Source organism: Myotis brandtii, unplaced genomic scaffold (genome assembly GCF_000412655.1).
Source record: "Myotis brandtii unplaced genomic scaffold, ASM41265v1 scaffold104, whole genome shotgun sequence".
Lineage (NCBI taxonomy): Eukaryota > Metazoa > Chordata > Mammalia > Chiroptera > Vespertilionidae > Myotis > Myotis brandtii.
In genome coordinates this window covers 836,795-860,586 of record NW_005353497.1, presented here as the reverse complement: position 1 = coordinate 860,586, position 23,792 = coordinate 836,795, and the positions used below count along the sequence as shown (strand labels likewise).

At 33.9% G+C, this 23,792-nt stretch overlaps 1 protein-coding gene across 3 annotated transcripts in view; it reads right to left on the bottom strand.

Moving 5' to 3' along the window:
• Positions 1–23,792, bottom strand: part of SWT1 (SWT1 RNA endoribonuclease homolog) — a 56,291-nt gene that overhangs the window by 22,740 nt on the left and 9,759 nt on the right. For all 3 annotated transcript variants that reach the window (XM_005856669.2, XM_014538089.1, XM_005856668.2), the window contains exons 5-15: positions 22,401–23,142; positions 21,009–21,068; positions 19,720–19,849; positions 18,848–18,949; positions 18,346–18,534; positions 14,183–14,276; positions 12,122–12,267; positions 9,614–9,777; positions 7,929–8,067; positions 3,884–4,032; positions 41–228 (exon numbers count right to left, since the gene is read on the bottom strand). In XM_005856669.2, coding sequence (XP_005856731.1) covers positions 41–228; positions 3,884–4,032; positions 7,929–8,067; positions 9,614–9,777; positions 12,122–12,267; positions 14,183–14,276; positions 18,346–18,534; positions 18,848–18,949; positions 19,720–19,849; positions 21,009–21,068; positions 22,401–23,142 — 2,103 coding nt within the window. The remainder of the gene's footprint in view (positions 1–40; positions 229–3,883; positions 4,033–7,928; positions 8,068–9,613; positions 9,778–12,121; positions 12,268–14,182; positions 14,277–18,345; positions 18,535–18,847; positions 18,950–19,719; positions 19,850–21,008; positions 21,069–22,400; positions 23,143–23,792) is intronic.

Here is a 23,792-nt window from a genome sequence, read left to right as displayed (position 1 = left end):
GGCAAACCCTAAAATTCAACACTTCTTAGAAATTTAGTACCTGTTCTCATATATTGTAATCCAAACACTCTCTAAGATAGACCAGATTTCTTGATGCCTGTTGGGTGGGGAAAGATGAGCGCCCGAGAAAATGGTGATTTCTTGGTTGTCAGACTTCATTGGAGAAGTATCTTCTTGCTTTTTACCTGCTGTATTTTCTGAAGGATTTTGATTACGTTTTTCCTTGACCTAGAGAAATAAGTATTACATAAAATGCAGCTAAGTCCTTCATTAGTGAGAGAAAAAGAAGGCCAATTGTGCTTCCAAATGTTCTAGCTTTCTGGAAAGTGCTGACTATTCTCTGTCTTTTGATTCCATACAGAATAATCCCAGAAAAGTATCAGAACAAAAAAAAAATTCCCTTTTTCATTTATATCAAACAATATTTCCAACCTTTCTTAGCTAGCATGCTAGTATCAATTTAATACTGTTTGAACTCTTCTGCACATATGGTATTGAAATAGAGAAAGGACACCTAGGATGCAATGATAAATTGGTATATGCAAGCCTCCAAGCTCCTAATAATCCATTAAGAAGAATGAGATTCAAAGGGCTGTAAAAAAAATCAGGATAGAATATAAGCCTTATCATGTGGGCAATTGTGAACCACTGAAGACTTCTCAAGAAATGATATATTCAGAATAGCACTCTAAGACAAACTGGAACAGAAGAAAGTGGAGGCAAGAAACTGATTAGGCCCTGGCCAGTGTGGCTAGTTGGATGGGAATCATCTGGAGCACCAAGAGGTTGCTGGTTCAATTCCAGGTCAGGTCCTGGGTTGTGGGCTTAATCCCCGTTGATGGTGTGCAAGAGGCAGCCTATCGATGTGATGCTCTCCCATCGATGTTTCTCTCTTCTCCCTTCCTCTCTCTCTAAAAAGCAATAAAGTATTCTTTAAAAAAGAAAGAATACAAGAAACTAGTTAGAAGGCTACTGAAATAATCCAGGAAAGGAATGCTGAGAACTTGAATTAGATAGGAAAATGCAGAATAAAAAGGAAAAAAGAGTATACAAGAAATATTTTTAAAAACTTGCCAAAGACTACATTCAAGAATTCTAAGATTTTTTTTAAACCTAGATGCCCAGAAAAATAATGGTACAAATAAGAGAAATTTAGGATGTCTATAAAGTCTAGACATGTGTTTTAAATAGTTCGAACCTCTTTGAGCACAAGTCAATATTTTTAAATACTCAGTGTGCAACATATAGTGGGCATACCATTATCTGATAAATGACAATAAATTTTAACATCACACTTTCATGGTACTTCTCATCTCTACATTTCCATTGATGAAAGGACCTTGACTTGATATTCATTATTATTTTTATCTCAATCAATCCTAAGTTTTGACTCTCAATAAACTTAAATCAAAAACTGCAAAGCCCATGGGTATCTTGAACTTTCCATGTTGTTCACTATATTTGTTTCACTGAGGATGTGGTTCAGGGCTCAGTTCTGTGATGAGAAAGAATAACATATATTTCCCTACACAATTCAAGTACAATACTCAAGCTGCAACCCACTAACTTTCCAGATCTATTCTTTCCTATTGTTAATTCTAAAAGCCATAAACAGCCCTCATCGGTTTGGCTCAGTGGATAGAGTGTCGGCCTGCGGACTGAAGGGTCCCAGGTTCGATTCCGGTCAAGGGCATGTATCTTGGTTGCGGGCACATCCCCAGTAGGGGGTGTGCAGGAGGCAGCTGATCGGTGTTTCTCTCTCATCGATGTTTCTAACTCTCTGTCCCTCTCCCTTCCTCTCTGTAAAAAATCAATAAAATATATTAAAAAATAAAAATAAAAAAAATAAAAGCCATAAACAAAGACAACTACCCATGTTTTGGTTATCTTAAACCAAAAGCTCATTTTGCCCCTTATGTATTCCTTCTTCCAGAATTATCACATATTTCCTATTAGTTCATTTAAAAGATGCTCTTGTTGGCCTGTGGACTGAAGAGTCCCGGGTTCAATGCTGGTCAAGGGCACATGCCTGGGTTGCAGGCTTGATCCCAGCAACTGATCAATGATTCTCTCTCATCATTGGTGTTTCTCTCTCTCTCATTCTCCCTTCCTCTCTGAAATCAATAAAAATATATTTTAAAAGATGCTTCTTTTACTCCATGAGATACTCTCTTAAGCAAGTTAGTTCTTCCCTCACTATGACTAAGTTTAGTATCATCTAATCTTTTCTTCACTTCATACTTACTGGGACCTATGTGACTGTGAAAAATCACTGAGAAAAATCTGGCCAATTCAATAACTCAAGAGAAAAAAGAGGATCAATAATTTTAGCTAGTAATTGTGGTTCTGAGTTCTTTGAGATACTTCTGGAATATAAAACTCCAAGAATTTTCTAGATTTAAAATTAGAAGACTGTAGAAAGAGATTATTACTAAGGACAAAACTTACACAGTCAATTTAAAAGGGGTAAAACACACCAGGGCTAGGGTGACAGCATAAGAATAATGTGAAAATACTTGTTAGAAATTTGATAGGTCAATGGGTGAAATCTGAATAAGATAAACAGGTTAGATAATTATATTACTTCAATATTAATTTCCTGATTAATTATACTAGTTACATAAGGTATGCTTATTCTTTAGAATATATATATGTGTATATATATATGTATACATATACATATACATATGTATATATGTATATATATGTGTGTGTGTGTATATATAAGTATTTAGGAGTAAAGGGGATTCACATCTTCAATGTACTTTCAAAGAGTTCAGAAAAAAATGTGAAAGATAAGGTAGTAAGAACACAGGGAAAACAATAAAGCAAATGTGATAAAATGTTAGCACTGAAGAATCTGGGTAAAGGATATAAATGGGAATTCTATGTACTACTCTTGCAATTTTTTGTGTAAATTTGAAATTATTTCAGAATAAAAAGTAAAACAAGAACAACATTTTTGAACACCACTCCCAGAAATTTGATTCAGTAAGATTTGAGAGAGGCTTGGTACCTGCATGTTTAAAAAAAAAATCCAAAGTATTTTGATGCATGTTGTGGTCCACGGTCTACAGCACTGGGAAATGAGTATTCAAACAACAGTGCATAGCTTTCTTCTATCCAATAATAAAATAATTAAAATCCCAACAACTGCTATGATACTACTTCCATATAACAATGTGTTTTATAACTTGTAATAAGAACTGTTTACTCAACATTCAATTCACTTAACCCCATAACAAAGAAACAGAATTTCCGGAGATTGAGGCCCAGAAATCAGGATTTTAAAAAGATTCCCAGGTGATTCTAATGTGCAGCCAAGGTTGAGAACCACTGGCTTAGGGGGAAGATGTGCACGTGCGGACCAGGTAGAACCTAGTGAGATAATAGATTTAGGAGACGGGTGGGGCCAGGCTTGTTCACAGATACAGTAAATGTTCACAGCTGCCCTGGGAGGTGGGTGTAAGAGCTGAGGGAGATAGGCACTGTGGCAGTAACCGGAATCTCACAGATGAACATTTTTTTTTAAAATATATTTTATTGTTTTTTTACAGAGAGGAAGGGAGAGGGATAGAGAGTTAGAAACATCGATGAGAGAGAAACATCGATCAGCTGCCTCCTGCACACTCCCCACTGGGGATGCACCCTCAACCAAGGTACATGCCCTTGACCGGAATCGAACCTGGGACCCTTCAGTCCGCAGGCCGACACTCTATCCAACTGAGCCAAACCGGTCAGGGCTTCACTTACTATTTTACTTAATGCCTTTAGTATGTTAGAATAAGTGAAAATTAAAATAGCCTTTACCTACTGTTGTCTGCTAAATACATTAAAATGTATGTGATTAGCTACTCTAAACGGCATTCCAAAGGCGTCTTACCTCTGTAAATGTTTGGAGAAGTTTGTTTACTTGAGCAAAGGCCTGTGGAAGAACACCATCATAATTTGACCTTGTACTGAAAGCATGTAATAGGCTTTGAGAATCCTGGAGTAGGAATTTCACTGTTGTAAAATCTACTGCACTGTTAGCTGGGAAAAGAAAATTAAGAAGAAATAAACATGTAAGAATGACTATACAAGTCAAAAAATGTTTTTGGAAAACCAACCTAATATTAATTATGAGATTTAAGAAGAGTACACATTTACATCTACAAGTCACTCCTAATTTATCTCTCTGGTGTAAAAAGCAGCAATTAAACAGACTTAGTTACAAAGTTCTTGGCAGTGATTCTGCTATTCTGCATTTAGATTCTAGGAGTTCCCACAACATGGTCAATTCAAAGACATGCTATTAAGAAAAGAGAGCCAATCATCACACAAATAAGTTAAACTACAGAGTTTTCAAAACTGAGACTGTTTCACATACAAATTACTATGGAGGCATCAGAAGAGTCCCACTCTGGTAGCAAGCCCCTAAGTTATATGTGGTACCTCTCATAATCAACTCAATTATTATATAGTGATTTACCTTCAAATTCCATTACATAAAATGTAATACTAGATTTATTGAAAATAACCTGCTTTCTCTCTGTGTATGACATTTAGCAAAAAATAAATAATTTTGGTAACAGTACGCTTGGGGCAAGAGAAGCTAGCAATTTTTTCCCCCTGTAAATTAGCAAAGTGAGTTCATCTACTAGTACCAGTAATTTAAAGATATAACTTTCTCTCAAGGAATTAAAATCTCAAACCAATTAGAAGAGATGGTGACAATAATTTCAAAGATTTAAAAAGTTATGCATGAGATTAAGTAACTTTCTGATGTTACCAAAACTCAAATTAAAAAGAATTTTTCCATTAAGATAAAATGCTACTAACGATTTTTCTTTTCAAATTCTTTTCTTTAATTCTTTATTGTTTAAAGTATTACGTGTCTCCTTTTTACCCCATTGATCTCTCCCCAGCTGTTCCCACCCCTCATACTAACAATTTTCAAAGGCATTCAAAATAACCATTTTACAATGTGTTTTATTTAATGTTCAGTTTCAGCGACTGTTATATTCAGAAACACCAGCACTGGCACTATGAGTTAAAAAAATAAAGAATTCCCCTGTATCATTTATAGAGCAAGTGTGTGTTTGTAAAATACTGAAAGGTCAAATGAAAATTAAAGATAAATTTTAATAATTAATTACAGAATATTCAGAAATTCTAATCTAATGTGATGGTAACAGCCAAGCTTCTAGCTTTCCTTTTACCAAACAAATAGTATATTTCCTTACAAAACACTTTCAATTATTTTTAAAGTCAATGACTAGTTTAAATTCCTGTGGGAAAAGAGAGATGGGAGAAATGCTACACACAGGACAGAATGGAGATTCCATGAACCTAGGAAACTCCTGAGGAGGAGAAACTGGGCACAACTTTTTCTAAGGGTGCTTCTCCACTCTAGTCTATGTTCATAGGGCTTATATCCTTGTATTAATCACTTTATTTCTGTCTTAAAAAATTCTTTATGAAGATTATGAGCAAAAGAGAAATAACAGTGATAAAGTCAGTACTTAGACACAACATAAAAAGAAATCTATGTGATTGAAATAGTTTAATGCTTATGTAAGAACAATAATTATTTAAGACAAAGTTAATATGGATAATAAGTCAGAAAAAGCTACTAGTCATTTTCCACACAATTTTCTATGCATTGATCTAAGGATTCCTGTTTGGTATACTGAAGTTAAATATATATGTACTAGAGGCCCAGTGCACGAAATTTGTGCACGGGAGTGTATATCTGTCAGCCCAGCCAGCACCCTCTCCAATCTGGGACCCCTCGAGGGATGTCTGACTGCCTGTTTATACCACTGGGATCGGGCCTAAACGGGCAGTCGGACATCCCTTTCACAATCCAGGAATCCCAAATGCTCGCCTGCCTGCCTGATTGCCCCTAACCACTTCTGCCTTCCAGCCTAATCACCCCCTAACCACTCCCCTGCCAGCCTGATTGACGCCTAACTGCTCCCCTGCCGGCCCGGTCCCACCAAATGCCTTCCCCTGTCAGCCTGGTCATCCCTAACTGCCCTCCCCTGCAGGCCTGGCCGCCCCCAACTGCCCTCCCCTGCTGGCCTGGTCACCCCTAACTGCCCTCCCCTGCCAGCCTGGTCACCCCTAACTGTTCTCCCCTGCAGGCCTGGGTCCCCCCCAACTGCCCTCCCCTGCTAGCCATCTTGTGGTGGCCATCTTGTGTCCACATGGGGGCAGCTATCTTTGACCACATGGGGGCGGCCATCTTGTGTTGGAGTGATGGTCAATTTGCCTATTACTCTTTTATTAGATGGGATATTCAATAGCAAGGATACTATTAAAGATAGTAAACAAAATCTGCTATTCTCTTATTCAAAATTATCTTAGTGCAGAAGGTACTTTTACCATTCTATTTAATATGAGAAGCCCAGTGCATGAAAATTCATGCACTTGGGGGGATGGTCCCTCAGCCCGGCCTGCGCCCTCTCCCAGTCTAGGACCCCTCGGGGGATGTCCACCTGCTGGCTTAGGCCCGCTCCCCGGGGGATCAGGCCTAATCTGGCAGTCAGACATCCCTCTGGCAGCCCAGGAGCCATCGGGCAATGTCCAACTGTGGCTTAAGCTTGTGGCTGAGCGGAGCTCCCCTTGTGGGAGTACACTGACCACCAGGGGGCAGCTCCTGCGTTGAGCATCTGCCCCCTGGTGATCAGTGCGCATCATAGTGACCAGTCATTCTGCTGTTAGGGTCAATTTGCATATTACCCTTTTATTATATAGGATTCTTCACAAGTCAGTAAACATTAGGCATCAGATTCTTCTAGAGCAGTGGTTCTCAACCTCTGGCCCTTTAAATACAGTTCCTCATGTTGTGACCCAACCATAAAATTATTTTTGTTGCTACTTCATAACTGTAATGTTGCTACTGTTAAGAATCGTAAGGTAAATATCTGATATGCAGGATAGGCGACCCCTGTGAAAGGGTCGTTCAACCGCCAAAGGGGTCGGAACCCACAGGTTGAGAACCGCTGTTCTAGAGCAAGGATCAATAAATAATGCACTTAAGAATTCTAAAAATGATGTTTTAGCAAAAGAAACAGTTACCATGTCTTCACTTCTTTCCCTATTGCCAATGAGAGCTGCTGCCTACTACCTCTAAGCTGCATGCAAGAGCAAAACACTGCCCACCCCTGGAAAAAACAGACAAATGGAGGCTAGTAACTCAATACCCCATTTCTGAAACTAAATCTTGTTCAAGATCACACCTGGTTTATAGACTCTCTCTTTTGATAGAACCAACTAAATTATGCCACTAGTAAAAGATATGAAAAAACATTTTGCTATATATATCTTGTAAAACTGCTTTGAAGTCATGTCCAGCATATTGTGCCATGTCCCTTATATAATAATACCCCTAATAAATAACTTTTACAGTTAAACACAATGCCTGAAAAGTGTCTTTCTTTAAAAATGGTAACTGTGAAAAATAGGTATTCATGCAAAATCTACCTTGTATAAGTCATAAGGAGCTGATAGGCACTTTAAATCCCCTGGGTTTTTACTTTGCTTTTTAAAGGTATTACACAACAAATCTAGCTGTTTGACTTTGGACAAATCATTTACCCTCTCAGGACTAGTTTCCTTGACTGCAAAACATGGGCTTTAATAGCATCAGATCAGTGCTTTTCACATCTTTTTCTTCTTATCAGAGAAACATTTTTTTCATATCCTACATGGCATCTCCATATATAAACAGATAAAAGAAAGCTGCTTCACTAAAGCTGGGGTTGAAGGCCAAAGCCCCACCACTTGCCATGCTCCCATCAACCTCTCCACCTTTAATTGGGAAAGCAATTTGTGGCAGCTCCATGCATCCAGCTGCCACAAATTCCCTATCTTCACATTCCACGGACTATATCTGCTAGTCCCACTTTAACACTCCTGAAAACAAAATAAAAGATTCATACCTTTACAGAGACTGTCATATAAGCTCTCAACGGTTAAAAGCAAGTTATTTTCCATAATTAATCCAAAGACAGCCAACCAATGTTTTTTAAAGCATTGTATTAAATGCATTAGAGTCCACGGTGGTTTCAAGTACAGCATCTAAAAAGTATTTAGAAAAAATCAGCATATACTGATTTATTTATTATTCCTATTATTTAAAAAAGTACAGTTTACCCTTGAACAACACAGGTTAGAACTGTGCAGGTCCAGTTTATGCGCAGTTTTTTCAATAAATACGTACAGTACTGTAAATGTATTTTCTCTTCTTCATGATTTTCTTAATATTTTCTTTTCTTCAACTTACTTTATTGCAAGAATACAGTATATAATACATGTAACATACAAATTACTTGTTAGTTGACTGTTTATGTTCTCAGTAAGGCTTCTGGTCAACAGTAGGCTATTAGTAGTTAAGTTTTTAGGGAGTCAAAAGTTACATGTGGATTTTCAACTGCATGAGTGGTCATAACTTCAAAACCCCAAGTTGTTCAAGGGTCAACTGTACCTATTCAGGAATACCAATATATATTTCTGGGAAAAATATAATTAGTTGAATTCCTTTTAAACTAAAAGATGTGTTATTCAAAGCCAAGCATAATCTTAAAATGATTCCATTACAAATTCCTTTGTAAAACTGATATCAATATTAATCCTTATAGTTTCAGAAACTACGTGTGCAAAAAGAAAACATAGTTTTAATGAGAAGCATAATTTTAATTAGCAAAGGTCAACAATCTACTTTTTAACATGGTCATTTCTGAGGAATCCAATCTAATTAGTTTCATGTAACTGGTGAAAAAATTCTTATAGAAAAAAGTTGTCAATTATAATTGACACCTGCTATACTCTGACAAAGATGTTTATAAAGAAGATTGATCATTTAGTACTACAAAATGTCAGCATGTCCTTCATATAAAATTACTGTCTTAGATTCTATTATGAAATATCCACTTTAAGTAAACCGTTCTAGAATGTTCTTATCATTCTTCCGAATTTTGATAATATAATCAAGAGCAACACGTTATAAGCAAATACTAGTATTAGTATCTCACCGAATATCTGGAATAGACACAATCTACAATTGATGGGGACTAATGTTTCTCTTAGCTATAAATGTGAACAGCAAACAAGCATTAAACTAAAAAAGCCACCATTGCCAAATGTGGTGTTTTACTGATTGGAGAAAAGATGTAAATCTAAAGAAAATTCAAAATATCTTGCTAATATGATCAAATTTATACCGATTCTCATATTTATGTGACATAAGCCAAAATATACCTTTCTTTTTCTGAATATGTACATCTTACTTAGGGGAATTCCCTATACAAGACATTTTGACTCAAACAAACATGAAAGAAGTTTTTCTGAATACAATTGAAGCTCCATGGGGGCAAAGTGTCTGACACAGTAGATGCACAATAAATATTTGTTCACTAAAAAAATGACTAATAAAATATACTAGTAGTCCTAATCTTTTGGAAATGTCTATCATTTAATTTTCAAAATGTTATTTCAAAACTTCAAGAAAAAATATAATGTGATATACATTATTATTATAAAGCTTACCAAGAACTATTTCTTAAAATAAGGTAACCAATCTAGCAATAAAAAAGAACTTTTCAACTAATAGAGTTGAAATAATTACCTCCATCCAGAGGTTTCCAAAAGCAATTTTCATTTCTGTTTCTAATATTGAAGATAAGGCTGTTCCAAGAGATTTTTCAAGATCAGCTACTATGCCTTCAAGCAGAATGAGCAGTCCAGAGTTTTCAGATTCTTCCTCATTACTCTTTCCCAAAGGTGTTTGCTCTTTAAAACAATTATAAGCTTTTTTTAGGACACTAACAGTAAATATTTTACATATGCAATTAGTATTTGGCCATAATAATAAGCATTTTATGTATATAATTAGTATTTTAATTACCTAAAAACAAACTAATAGTTTTTTAAAAATATATTTTTATTGATTTCAGAGAGGAAGGGAGAGAGAAACATCAATGATGAGCCCTGGCCAGTTTGACTCAGTGGATAGAACGTTGGCCTGCAGACCAAAGGGTCCTGGGTTTGATTCCAGTCAAGGGCACGTACTTCAGGTGCAGGCTTCTTCCAGCCCGGGCCCTGGTAGGGGCTCGTGAAGGAGGCAAGCAATCCATGTGTTTCTCTCACATCGATATTTCTCTCGGTATTTCCCTCTGTCTAAAAATCAGTGGAAAAATATCCTCAGGTGAGAATTAAAAATAAATAAATATCAATGATGAGAGAGAATCATTGATCTGCTGCCTCCTGCACACCTTCTACTAGGATTGAGCCTGCAACTGAGGCATGACAGGAATCTAACCATGACCTCCTGGTTCATAAGTTGACGCTCAACCACTGAGCTACAAGGGTCGGAACCAATACTTTATTTTAAAATCAGCATTTAGAAACGTATCTCTAGTATAGTTGTTTTTGATTCAACATAAACCATGTTATATTAGCAAATGCTTTATATTTTTGACAAAAGGCAACTAAATAGTGTCACTGAAATAAAAATTTAGGAAATGTGTGTGGCCAGGGCCAGTGTGGTTCAGTTGTTTGGAGCATCATCCATACATTGTCACGGGTTTGATTCCCAGTTGAGGTACATACCTAAGTTTTGGGTTTGATCCCTGGCCCCGGCTGGGGTGCATTCAGAAGGCAACTGGTCAATGTTTCTCTCTCTCTTTCTCTCTCCCACCCTCCCTCTCTTCCCTTCTCTCTAAAAATCAATGAAAATGTCCTCAGGTGAGGAGAAAAGAAAAGAAATGTGTGTGATATTTTAACTATAATTTTGATTTTAATATTTTCAAAAAGAAAAATCATGAGAATGCTTTGATTCTATGTACAATAGAAAATTAAGAAGTATGGATCAAAATGTGTTTTATTCCAAAAAATAGTATATCCTTCCAATTGAAGCTCACGTCAATAAACTATTTTGAAAGGACCAAAATCTCTGATTTAACTACCTTTATGCCCAACCCTTTTAAAATGAGTTTTATTATTTTAATTTATATCATTTAATTGATACCCAAAAACAACTATAATTTATTGTAAAATTCAAAATATTAACTGGCTTATCTCTACAAACACAAACTAAGTATTTAAAATAATAGTAACATAATGGGCAAAATAAAAGCATGGTACCCCCAAAAAACTATAAACTAACATGTCCTGTTATTCCTTCTAAATGCTATTTTGAATATTATGACTAAAGAAATTTTACTATCAGAAAGGTCAAATAAGTAGCAAATGTATATATGAATTTTTGTACCATTTTATATAAAAGTATAGACAATATTAGAGATTTCAATAATTATTTTCCCCACAGAAGGAAAAGGTAGTATGTGTTTTTAAATTATGTCAGGCTTAATATAATACTCCATCACATATCACACTCTATTATAAAAGAGATTATTCTGGGGAAAAAGAGATTATTTTGGTCAGGGGGAAAAAAAGCCTTTAGCTTTCTTAACTATTAATTTAAAAAGAACTAGTACTAGAGCCAAGTTTTTCTATTATTGAGTTTTTACAGTAATAATAGAAGTTTATGAATATGAAGCTAATTTTAAAAAGGAACTAAAGCCCAGCCGGCGTGGCTCAGTGGTTGAGCATCAATCTATGAACCAGGAGGTCAAAGTTCGATTCCCAGTAAGGCCACATGCCTCGGTTGTGGGCTCCATCCCCAATGAAGGTCGTGCAGGAGGCAGCTGATCCATGATTCTCTCTCATCATTGATGTTTCTCTCTCTCTCCAATAAAAATATATTTTTAAAAAATAAATAAATAAAACTAAATATTTCTACTTCAAATGAATATGTCCCAAAGCCATTATTAATTTAAAAAGTATACTCTGCAAGTTACAAAATAGTATGCACAAAATAATTATAAATATGTAAACTGTGTGTGAACAATAAACATACAAGTTAATTTGTAAAAGTATATGTAGAAGGCAATACTGTTATGTTTTCTTTTGTATTACCATTACAATTTTCATTCATCTCTAACATCTATGTAAACAAATATTCCAATATTATTTTAAATGTACAAGATAAAAATTTTCTATGTAATTACAACTGTTATCAATAATCTTAGTATATAAAATAAGATACATTTCTAGTTATTCATACTAATATTACCTGTTTTCAATTGTTGCTTAGATACACAAGGCTGATGACATGTAACTGTGTTCAGAGACAAATTTAAGAACTCTGTACTCAATTCTTCTTTACTGAGTGACTTCACACCACTTATTAGGCCTTTGTTTCTTAAATTTCTATCATCCCTAAGGTTGGTTAAAGAGAAAAAAATACTTTATTTTTTACTTTTTTATAAGATAAGTCACTCACCTGGCAACTAAAAATACATAGGTTTTAATCAGAGGTTTGTAATTCTCAGCATATATATTAACAAGAGACCAATTTTTTTTAAGTAAAGAAAATAAAAGAATTAACACACAATAGAATCACATCATATGAGCTTTAGAGAATAATAATTATTATGTATTGAGTGCTCAAATTTAGCTAATCTAAATTCAAAATGATTAGCATATTAATAATTCTATTTCAGCCTTCAACAAACTCTGAGATGAAATGTTGTAGATTTTAAAAAACCAAATAATTTAAAACCTAGAGATAGAAATCTGTGATGTTTCCTTTAACACCAAGAAGAATAACTATCTTTAAAGAGAGCTAAAATAATAATTGACCAAGCCCCATTACAAGAAAAATCTTAGAGCCATTCATTTCCATAATCACTCCATTTCAGAGAATTTAGGCATGATCATGAAACTGTAAAAACTCTGTTTTGCAGTGATTAAAATTCAGACTAAAACAGGAAATTTAAATTGTTCTTCTCAGTTCTTTCAGAGCCTTTTCGCTCTCTTCTGTTTTTGAAATTTTATAAAAGTTTATTTGAGCTAAACAGAGTATATGCCTGGAAGCAAGACCTCAACAGACTGCAATAAATGCTTCCCAGAGCCTTTAAAATACATGATGAATGCAATCTTGGTTAGCATTATCGTAGTTTCATAACTCAGAGCTAAGTTATGAAAATATTAGTTGAGAATGGAGGAAAGCGAGGAAGAAGAGAGAAGGGGAAAAAACCTCTGAGATCACACTGTATACTAGGCACTAAGTCCTTCATATATATTATGTGATTAAATACAATAACCTCATGAGGCAGGTATTCTTCTTCTCTCTCTATTTTACACAGAGGAAACTAAGTTAAGCAACCTTCCAAAGTCACAAAGCTGATAAGTGGTAGATCCAGGACTCCAATCCAGGCACCAAGGACACAACTACAACATAAATGACCCCTTTCTCATGTACCAATTAATTAACCTTCTTGCCTCATAACCAAAAAATGTCAGATTCTTATTTCTAAACTATTTCATTGGGATATTAAACTGATATTTCCCTGCTTTTCAAAAGTTTTCTGAATATTATATATAAATTAAATTGAAATGAAACTTCATCTACTTGAGATTTCAACCTTTCTTTCATAGCAAAACTGTGAGATAGTACAGCATGGTGAATGTAGTTAATAATACTGTACTGCATATTCCAAAACTGCTAAGAGAACAGATCTTAAAAGTCCTCATCACAAGAAAAAATATCTTTTATAACTATGTATGATGATGGATGTGTTAATTTGGTGATCATTTAATAATATAAAAAATATCAAATCATTGTTGTACACCTGAAACTAATATGCTATGTGTTAATTATACCTCAGTAAGAAAAAAAAAAGAGGAATCTTGGTCCCCAGCATATGTCATCAGTTTGGCTCAAATAACCTTATAAAATTCAAAAAAAGAACATGAAATATAGTTGAATATGCTTACTGGCAGACTTATAAAGTATACATTATTTTGATCGTTGGTATGATAGATTCAGTATGATTTTTAAAAATTCTTTGGTACAATCTGCTACTTTTTTAAAACATATTTTTATTGATTTCAGAGAGGAAGGGAGAGGGAGAGAGAGATAGAAACATTAATGCTGAGACAGAACCACTGATTGGCTGCCTCCTGCAAGCCCCACATTGGGGATCGAGCCCATAACCTGGGCATGTGCCTTTGACCAGAATCAAACCCAGAACCCTTCAGTCCACAGTCTGACACTATCCACTGAGCAAGACAGGTTAGAGCCAATTTTTGCTACTTTTTAAAAGAAGAAGAAAATGACCATGAAACTCACGTGCACAGAATAACAAGAGAACTAGGGAGTAATTCCTGGTATTGAAGACAGCATTTTAATACTCGATCATCATTGTTCTCATCACTGAATCCATCTGCAAATTTAGTAAAAACAATTATCATTCAGCACACTAGAAATCTGGGTACTATATGTATAATCTGGGCTGTACTTACATACCAAAAACATCTAAAACAAAAAAATCTTTGTAAATAAAAAGAAAGATATGACATAGCAAAATAATACCTTAAGAATTTTAGATCTAGTACTCAGGTAACATATAGTTGTGAGTTTGAAAAAGTTTTTAGTTTTCTACTAAAATGTAATGGGATATACCTATAAATAAACTAAAAAAAATATGATCAGGGTTAGAAACCAAAAGCTATGAATTCTAGTCTCAATTCAGTCAATTAGAGATTATTAGTAAATTATGATTATATCATGCTTAAAATGATGTCAACTTAAAAGAGATCTGTAAAGATTATAAGCAACTATTCTACCAGAACAGAACCACTTTCGTGGGTCTGCTTTTCCTTATTCTCTAAAGTAATAACGTTTAGAGATGTACAGGAGAAGGCAGAGAACACAAAAATAATCTCTAACAAATGTTTAACAGAGGATGACAGGGTGTCCTCTGGCATTCTCCAAGCTTTAAAACAGGTGGTAAAAGCTTGGTTTTTATGGAAATATTGGAATGTGCAGAAATAGAACCCAAAACAGTGCTTCTCCTAGGTCCTTATCCTACCTGCCTCAGAACTCCCAGGGTGCCTGCCAATAATACAGATATAGCATGACCATACTCTCAGACCCACTTCTGGATAATAATTTTTGGAGCCTGGACCCAAAGACTGAGTTAAGCACTTGGGAAGTCCCTTACACACTAAAATTCAAAACATACTAGCCAATGAGCAATGTTACCAGATTATGTTTTGTTTCCCTCAAACTTTACCATATGATACTTAGTTCTCTGAACATTCAAATGAGAAAACTCATTCATTTCTGCAATAAATATTTATACAGGACTGAATTTGTGCCAGGTCACTGTGCTAAGTAATTGGATATGCAAAGACAAACTCTTTAGGAGCTCATAATCTTATCGTGAAGTCTAGACATAACTCAGCTGATCTCAGAACATGAGCCTGAAGGAGATTTAATTCAATTCTTTAATCAGACAACCAGTGAGGCAGACAGACATATATTACAGCAGCCAATTTTCCTTCTTTTAGCTCACAGAGAAAATAACACAGTAATGCAAAGTCGGCAGCTCGAAATCATTAGATAAGTTTAAGTCACTGAATCCAACAGACAAAAGAAGGTTTAAAAGTTATAATGTACTGTTCTAAAGGTATCAAAGTTCAAGAATGTCTATTCTATCACTTTTTCTAGGATACCTGGGGCTGGAAAACACACCTAAAACCACAAGAATATTCATGAAATATTTATTCGAGTTTTAATTTTATGTCATTAACATTTCTCAAAATATTGTATTCTTTCATATAGTATAGAATTAAATGTAACTTCAATTGTTAGAAAGTCAGGTTGTTTCAAATTTTTTGCTGTATAAATGATGCTGTGATGAACATTTTTATATAAGTCACTGTGAGCATCTTTGATTATTTCTTTAGGATTCTAGAAAGAGAATTATATTTTAGGCTTCTTGATATACACAGATAAATGCTTTCCTGAAAAGTTACTAATTCATAATTCCCAAAGCACTAAAGCAATGTAAGTGTTCCTAGCAGGTGTTGGGGGAAAGTAACTTTCTAAATTTAGAAGCAATAAAAAGAAATTTTAAAAAATGTTAAAGAAATTAACAACATTCAAAATAGCCAACAGACAGGAAGATATATGCAATGAACAAAGGGCTGACTAATTGTATTTCTTTCTTTTGTGAATTACCTATTACTAATCTTCATTCACTTGGGGAAAGGCATATTTAGTTTTTCTAATCAATCTGTATAAGCTTTTCATATGAGGATACAAGAATTATCACCTACTTGAGGCCATAAACCATTAAGTACTTTATATATTATCTGACATAGACAATTACACAAATAACCTATTATTATATCTACAACTTTATAACTAAAAGCAACTTAACAAAACTAAGGCCAAATAAGATTCAAACATTAAAGTGAAACATGGAGTTCAAGGAAGACACCCAGAAATTGAAACAACACAGAAGTTTAAGACAGCTACTATGATTTGTCCTCCTTAACAATCAAAAAGCACAGGCTGAAGAGGTCAAAGCATCAAAAAAGCACATGAAAATGGAAAAGTCAAAAGAAACGTAGTAAGCATCTAAAAATAGTAAGTGTGGCCAAAATATCTATTCTCAAATGAACTCTTCTAAACTAATTATCAAAGCTAATCTATTGAAGAAATTTCTATCTAGAACAAGTGCTTAATCTCTCTGTGTCTCATTTCCTCATCAGTAAACTGGGGCCAACATGACTATCTTCCATGGTACTATAAGGTTTGAATGAGATATTAGGTGTAAAGCTTTTGGAAAAGGGTCTGGAAAATAATGGACATAATTATCTATATTATTATATAATCAAATGTCATTTGTATCAACAAACTAAAAAAAAGATTGAGTAAGCAAAATTCCTTTCTCTTATTAAGGACTGGGACTTTACTGAAATTATGGATTACATAAGGGGTTAATTTTGTTAATTGTGTGGTTGTTTAAAAAAGAATCTTTTCTGTTAGCAACACATACCTAAGTATTTATGGGTAAAAATAATATGATATGATATTTGGGATTAACCTCAAACTATTACAGAAGTTCCAAGAATTAGGGGAGAAGAGAAAAAGGAAGTGAGAGAATAAACAAGAATGGCAAATGCTGATAATTACTGAAAATGAGTGATAAGTACAAAGGGATTCATTATATTATTTTCTCTATTTCTGCATTTGAAATTTTGCATAATAAAAAGAAGAAAAAGACCATCTAAGGTGTTCAATTTAATGTATTCAAACATTTTAATAATTTTTTAACTCTAATAAGTGATACTTACTTGAGATTTTCCTTTGAAGGCTCTTAAACAAATCACATGAAGTTCCTATTTAAAGTACATAAGTACTGTAGTTGGAATATACTAATAAATATTTATAAATGAAATGAATAAATGAATGGTGGAGGCCCCTTTTCTTCAAAGATCTAAGACTAAACAGCTGTGCCAAAAACCCTCTCAGCATTAATACCATAATTATATTCATATTAGAATGAATTCTTTCATATCTTGTGGTAAATACGGGTATGGTAGACAATATAAGTCCATGATATTTATAACAATGTAAATCTTAATATATAAATAATTCTGAATTGGGAAGAAACAAATTTTTAAGAATTAAATAAATCTTGTAAATGGATGTATAAACTCTGCAGAGGCAACAGTGTTCTTTACACACATTCCTCTCCCCCCGCAAAAAAAAAGTTCTATAAAACATAAAGGCTCTAAGGCTAGAATGATTTAAAAATGAATTAAACTAATATGGAAATAAATCAAATCAAGAGAAAACCTACAGATCTTTATTATAAAGACACCTCCCTATTACAGATTCTGACAAACTGGAGGAGACAATGCCTGCCTCTGCACTGCATGTAGTGATGGATTAGCAACTTAGATCACTTATAGCTCTCATCACTCTATAATGGTATTGTTCTTATTATATTTTTGTATTTTTAACCTTAAACTTTATTTTTTAATTGATTTTAGAGAGAAACATCAATTTTTGTTGTTCCACTTATTTATGCTGTGCATTCATTGGTTGATTATCGTATGTGCCCTGGCCGGGGATCAAACCCACAATGGTGGCATTATCGGGACAACACTCTAATCAATTGAGTTACTCGGCCAAGGCAATAATAGTATTTTTTAAAAAGAATCCAAAGTAGTATATTATATACAACTATGCACACAGAACCATACGTCACTATCTGTGAAAAATAGACATAACCTAAGAAGGTCTAGGAGAAGCATAAAATTAAAAATCAAAGATCCCCAAACCAAGCCTAATAGAATACCCCAACCCATCACTATGTCCTGCCATTTTACATGGCAATGGTTATAAATTTTTAAAAGTTTTGCACCATTTCCCTCCAGTAATGAATCAATCCCAACAAATCTTAATCAGGAAGTACATGAGAGAACAATACCTACAAAGTTTTTGGGATGCAAGTTGTATTGATTGACCCCATAGTTTTCTATCTTGACTTTTGAGACTGTCATTGATGAAACGAACCGCAGGTATAGCTTTGTGCTGGGCATATTTCAGTAGTTTTCCTGCCTTCATACGATCTAGCTCTTGTACAACTACCCAGGGAATTATTAACACAAGCCTGTCAAAGCCTAAAAAAATAAAAAAGATGTTTTAGAAGTCAAGAAATATTTAGAGTTACTAAATCACACATATATGAAAAATGGAAATAAAAAACAGTTGTGTCAAAAGAATGTTACAAAAATAAATACTATTGGAGATTAAAAAAGAGTCCATTTAGATAGCTAGGTAACCTTAGAAGGACCTCTTTTTTTTTTTAATTTAAACTGATTATGCATAATATATGCTTAATAGTATATCCAAAAGGAAATGTGCTAGGGGAAGGAGAAATACCCATATTACTGTTAACATAAAATATCAACTCAAAATGTGTTTCATAAATACCTGGGATTTCTGTTGTCTTCAAAATTCTAACAAATTTGAGATGATTCATCAGAATATTTGTATCAATAACAATTAGAAGATGTTTGTCTGAAGCAGTATTTGCTAGAGAAAAAGAGACAAGTTAGGATTTCATGACACTTAAAATGGACTTCTTTAAAAACTAAAATTTTGATATCATAGAACTTTGATAGCATTTAGAGAGGCAGTCCTTCAGACAACAAAAACAAAAATACATTTATTCCAATTCTTAAGAGAGGGAACAGTAATAATTAATAATCTACCAGTAGAATATTATGAATTGCTTATGGATAAATTTATAGGGCCATTGTGAGAGAATCAGGTTAATATACACAAAAACAGTAAGTTGAAAAATTCAATGTGAATGTGATATATCATTACTATTTTTATATACAATTCAAAGTAGCATATTAATAGATTTTGAATAATATCTATCATTATCTTCTCCCACTAGTAAGAATGATCAAAACTTTACTATATAAATAAGAAATCCAGGCATATAATAACTTCAAGCAATTTGCATTCTTTCTGATCAGCGCTTTTACTTAGTTGTTAAAAGTTATGATTAATAGCAGAAATAAAAAACAACTTGACTCTGACTACTGCCCCTTGGCAAAAAGAGAAACAGAAGATATATCTGCCTAATAATGTGAGAAATATAAAAACAAATGATGATAAGACAAATATTAGACCTATTCCTATAGCTAAAAGAAATACATCGTTCTTTATAATTTCAAATGAGCACATTTTAACATTTTTCATCCAAATATTATCAAAATTGAATGTCGGCATATTCATTCTTAAAAAAGCACAGGAGACTATAAATATGGTCATCATATGGATATCGGATATACCAGCAGAGGAATGCACAGCATCTTCTACCAAGTCAATCTCCATGCTCGATAACTCTCCAGGAGGAGGGACCACAGGCAAATCCACAGTTTTCCCCACACGTGCAGCATGAAGCTCTTCTACTATCTGCATCTAAATTGTAAAAGACCCGCAGTAAAATATTTTCAATTATTTACTCTGCAGATTAATTAGAAAGCAATGAATTCTTAATTAATTCACTTAAGATGAGATGGATTATGGGAAGAAAAACATTGACAAAAATATGGATGTAGCATGGTAAAAGAATACAGACTTATAAACATATACAGGGTTTTTAAAAAGCTCTTCTCTTAATATTGCGGTAACCTTAGGCAAGCAAAGTATTTAACCACCTTGGGTCCCAGTTTGTTCATCTACAAAATAGGAATGTTAAATATCTATTTCTTTTTACTATTTTTGGGAGGATTAAATAAAATGCTACAAAGTTCCTCCCACAGAGCCTAGTACATAGTAGACCCTCACATTAATTTATTCTCATCCCCATTCTTACTCTAAGTATTTTAGGAGACAAATGTATTTATATCTAGATGATGAGTGCTCTGCTTGAGATTTCTAAGAAAAACTAAAATCTAAATATAGCTTTAGAGCAAAAGGGAAAATCAAGGGTTACTTGCCCACAAGACAGAAAAATACAACTGACTGTCATAAATAAAAACCCATCACAATCAATATGGGTTTTAAAGTCTTCTTAAAAATAGGAAAATACATTGTTCTATAAATCTAATTTCAATTCAGGACTAGGGAACACAAAATATGCAATAATTCTATGACGTTCAATCAGGAGATTCTAGCTGGGAAAATGATGCAGGAGGTAAAAATAATAAATATGACTGCACTCTTGCTTTCACTGAATAACATTTTCATCTTATTTCAGATTTTTTAAAAATGGTAAAAAAAAATGTTAGCATCAAACTGCATTTTGGCAAGTCCAGGCATAAAGCATGCAAAAGCCTGATATAATTAAATCAAAAGTTATGTAACTTGTGGGCAATGGGCTCTATGCTCTTTATTCAAAAACAGATTCAAGTTGATTAGAAACAAAAGCAAAAAGGTGATTAAGAAAATGTAAACACTTTTCCAAAAAGTTATTCATGACTTCATAAGAACTTACATACTGATTTAGGACAGATATTGGTGTTATTTTCATATTACCCGTATATACTTCATATAAAGTCATTATTTTTTATTAAAATAGAAACTGTTTGACTTAATTTCATTAAAAACATTAGAAGTAGATAAGTATATTATTAACCTCTTGATCTGTATCTGGAATACTTTCATATGACACTGAAGAACATTGTGCTTCAAAACTCTGAAATGAAAAGTAATTTTATTAGTTTAGAATGAAGCATATACCTACAGTGGGATTGTCTAACCTTGGCAACATTGACATTGGGGTCAGATAACCATGATGAGGAGTTTCTACCTCACAGACTTTTAAGTACTAAGTTTATAAAAGTAGTATATAAACCATAATTTCTAGAACATTAATTTGTAAAGCTGGAGATAGAGTGCAATCTGTGGAAGGTCTGTATCAAAGGACTATAAAATCTAGGCAACAAAAGGAGTATTTTCTCTTAGGAAAGCATACCAGGATTACTACTTCCAAAAAATACAATTATTTCCTTGTAAAGTACAATCATTATTTTAGGAAAATAATTATGTACTGAAAAATTTGTGAGGAAAACAAAACAACATAATACTAAGATGATTCTCTACTGTCAACCACATGCTGAAGACAATATTTTCAAGATAAGAACAATGTTTACTTACTGCTTCTATGTCTAAATGACTTTAAGTCAGATAAAGCTGCAATCAAAGGAACAGTTTATAAAGAACTTTAATTCCAATAACTAGAAAGTAATCATGCAAAAATGTCTCCTCTACAACTTAATATTCATCTTTCTGGGTGTTCTATAGTACCTGGGGTTCAAGAAGAGTATGAGAGACTGCCAGTGTTTTTGTTTTTTCTTAATCCTCACCAGAGGATAGGTTTTTTTAATTGAGTTTAGAGAGAGGAAGGGGGATATATAAAGAGAGAAACACTGATTGGTTGCCTCCTGAATGCACCCAACTGGGGATCGAACCCAAACCTTGGTATGTGCTGACTGGGAATCAAACCCGCAACCTTTCGGTGTACAGTACGACACTCCAACTAACTGAGCCATTCGGCCAGGGCCATAGTGCTTTCTATTATTATTATTTATTGATTTCAGAGAGGAAGGGAGATAGAAACATCAATGATTAAAGGGAATCATTGATTGGCTGCCTCCTGCACGCCAGTTACTGGGGGGATCAAGCCCGCATCCTGGGCATGTGCCCTTGGCCAGAATCGAACCTGGGATCCTTTGGTCCGCAGGCCGGTGCTCTATCCACTGAGCCAAAATGTAAAGGGTAATAGTGCTTTTTTTAAAGGACTATCTGTAATTGCGTGTTTCTACATTTTTACGCATTCCCTTCTATTATGGATCTTTGATAGTTGCCAGGATATCTTCCTAAAGACGTGGAATTAAAGGGGTCAAATACGGGAACCAGCACATATCTTCCTGACTAAATTTGAACCAGTCCTCTATGATCATTATTAGTAATGGGAACAATATTACTCTTTGCTAAAACCTACATTCTCTATTCTGTAGTACCTTACCTGGGTCTGGTGTTCACTAGAACTTGAATCATTACTTTCTTGATGCTCAAGATGATATTTTCCTTTCCACTCACAAACAGCCTGCTTACAAGTAAAATCTGAAAACAAATGTTTACTTTTTTGCTTCATCAAATTTAATGAAACCTGAAAGTTTTCGAGGCATCCTTTTTTCTTCTGCTTAGTCGTTGACTTGCTGGACTCTAAAAGGAAAATGTTTTCTTCTACAGGCTTCTGGTGGGTATCGTGGGATTTTACTGGGATTTTGAAACTGACCTTCCTTCTTCTAGATTCTTGGGGTTCCTTAAATATCTTGTTGGAATTATAATCCTGAGAAAATTGGATTCTCTTGCACTTTTCCAAAACACACCTTTCAAAAGTGTCCCTGTATTTATTGTGCCTTTCTTTCTTGAGATCTTTCATCTTCTGCCTGTGAGCAAGTAAATGAGGCCGTAGTTTTTCATTTGCCTGGCCTTCAGCTTTAGGTTTCACATCTTTGGCAATTTTAGGAATGCTAAGGTTTTTAACTCCATGGTCAAGGTTACTCCTAACATTTATCAATTTAATGTCTTTATCTTTAAAATCTACACATTTACTTATATCTTTTTTAGTTCCATTTGAAGAAGGACTTTGTGAAATAATTTGATTATCGTTTGAATATGATGCTTCTTGAAGTTTAATAGGTTCTTGGGATGACGAATTGATTTTTGGTCTCTTTCTTAGAGTGTCAGTGTCTACATTCAGTCTGTAAAGCAGCACAGAAACCTAGGTTACATTACAATTGTACACGATTATACATAATTTGAACTGTATCATTTTAGTTAGGAAATAATAGAACTAGCCTGACACATACTTCATAAAAAGTAGAAATTACTACATTAGGAATTAAATGAAAAGGATTACTCGACAACTGGTATTGGAATAATTGGTTTGCTATTTGGAGAACAACACAACAAATTTAAATCTTTATAAAATAACCTGAGCACATAAATTCCAAATAGATTAAACATTTAAGCGCAAAATAATTATTATCATAATTGCTATAACTTCATATCAAACCCTTAAAAACCACAGGGAAAAAATATTTATGTAATTTATTTTTTTTAGTCTGATTTTTTAGTAGAGAACTTCCTAAACTTAAAAGCCATGGGGAAAAATCACAAGGGAAAATAATAAATGTAAATGACTATTTACTTTCACCATTTAGCATATTAAAAATTAATAAAACTTAAAGAACTGGAAAATGGAATTTGATATAATATACATATATAGATACACGTGTATCAATATTTGTATATCTGTATGTACATATGTAGGTATATGTATATATGTGTATGTGTGTATGTATATATATGTGTATATGTGTGTGTGTATGTATGTATATATATATATATA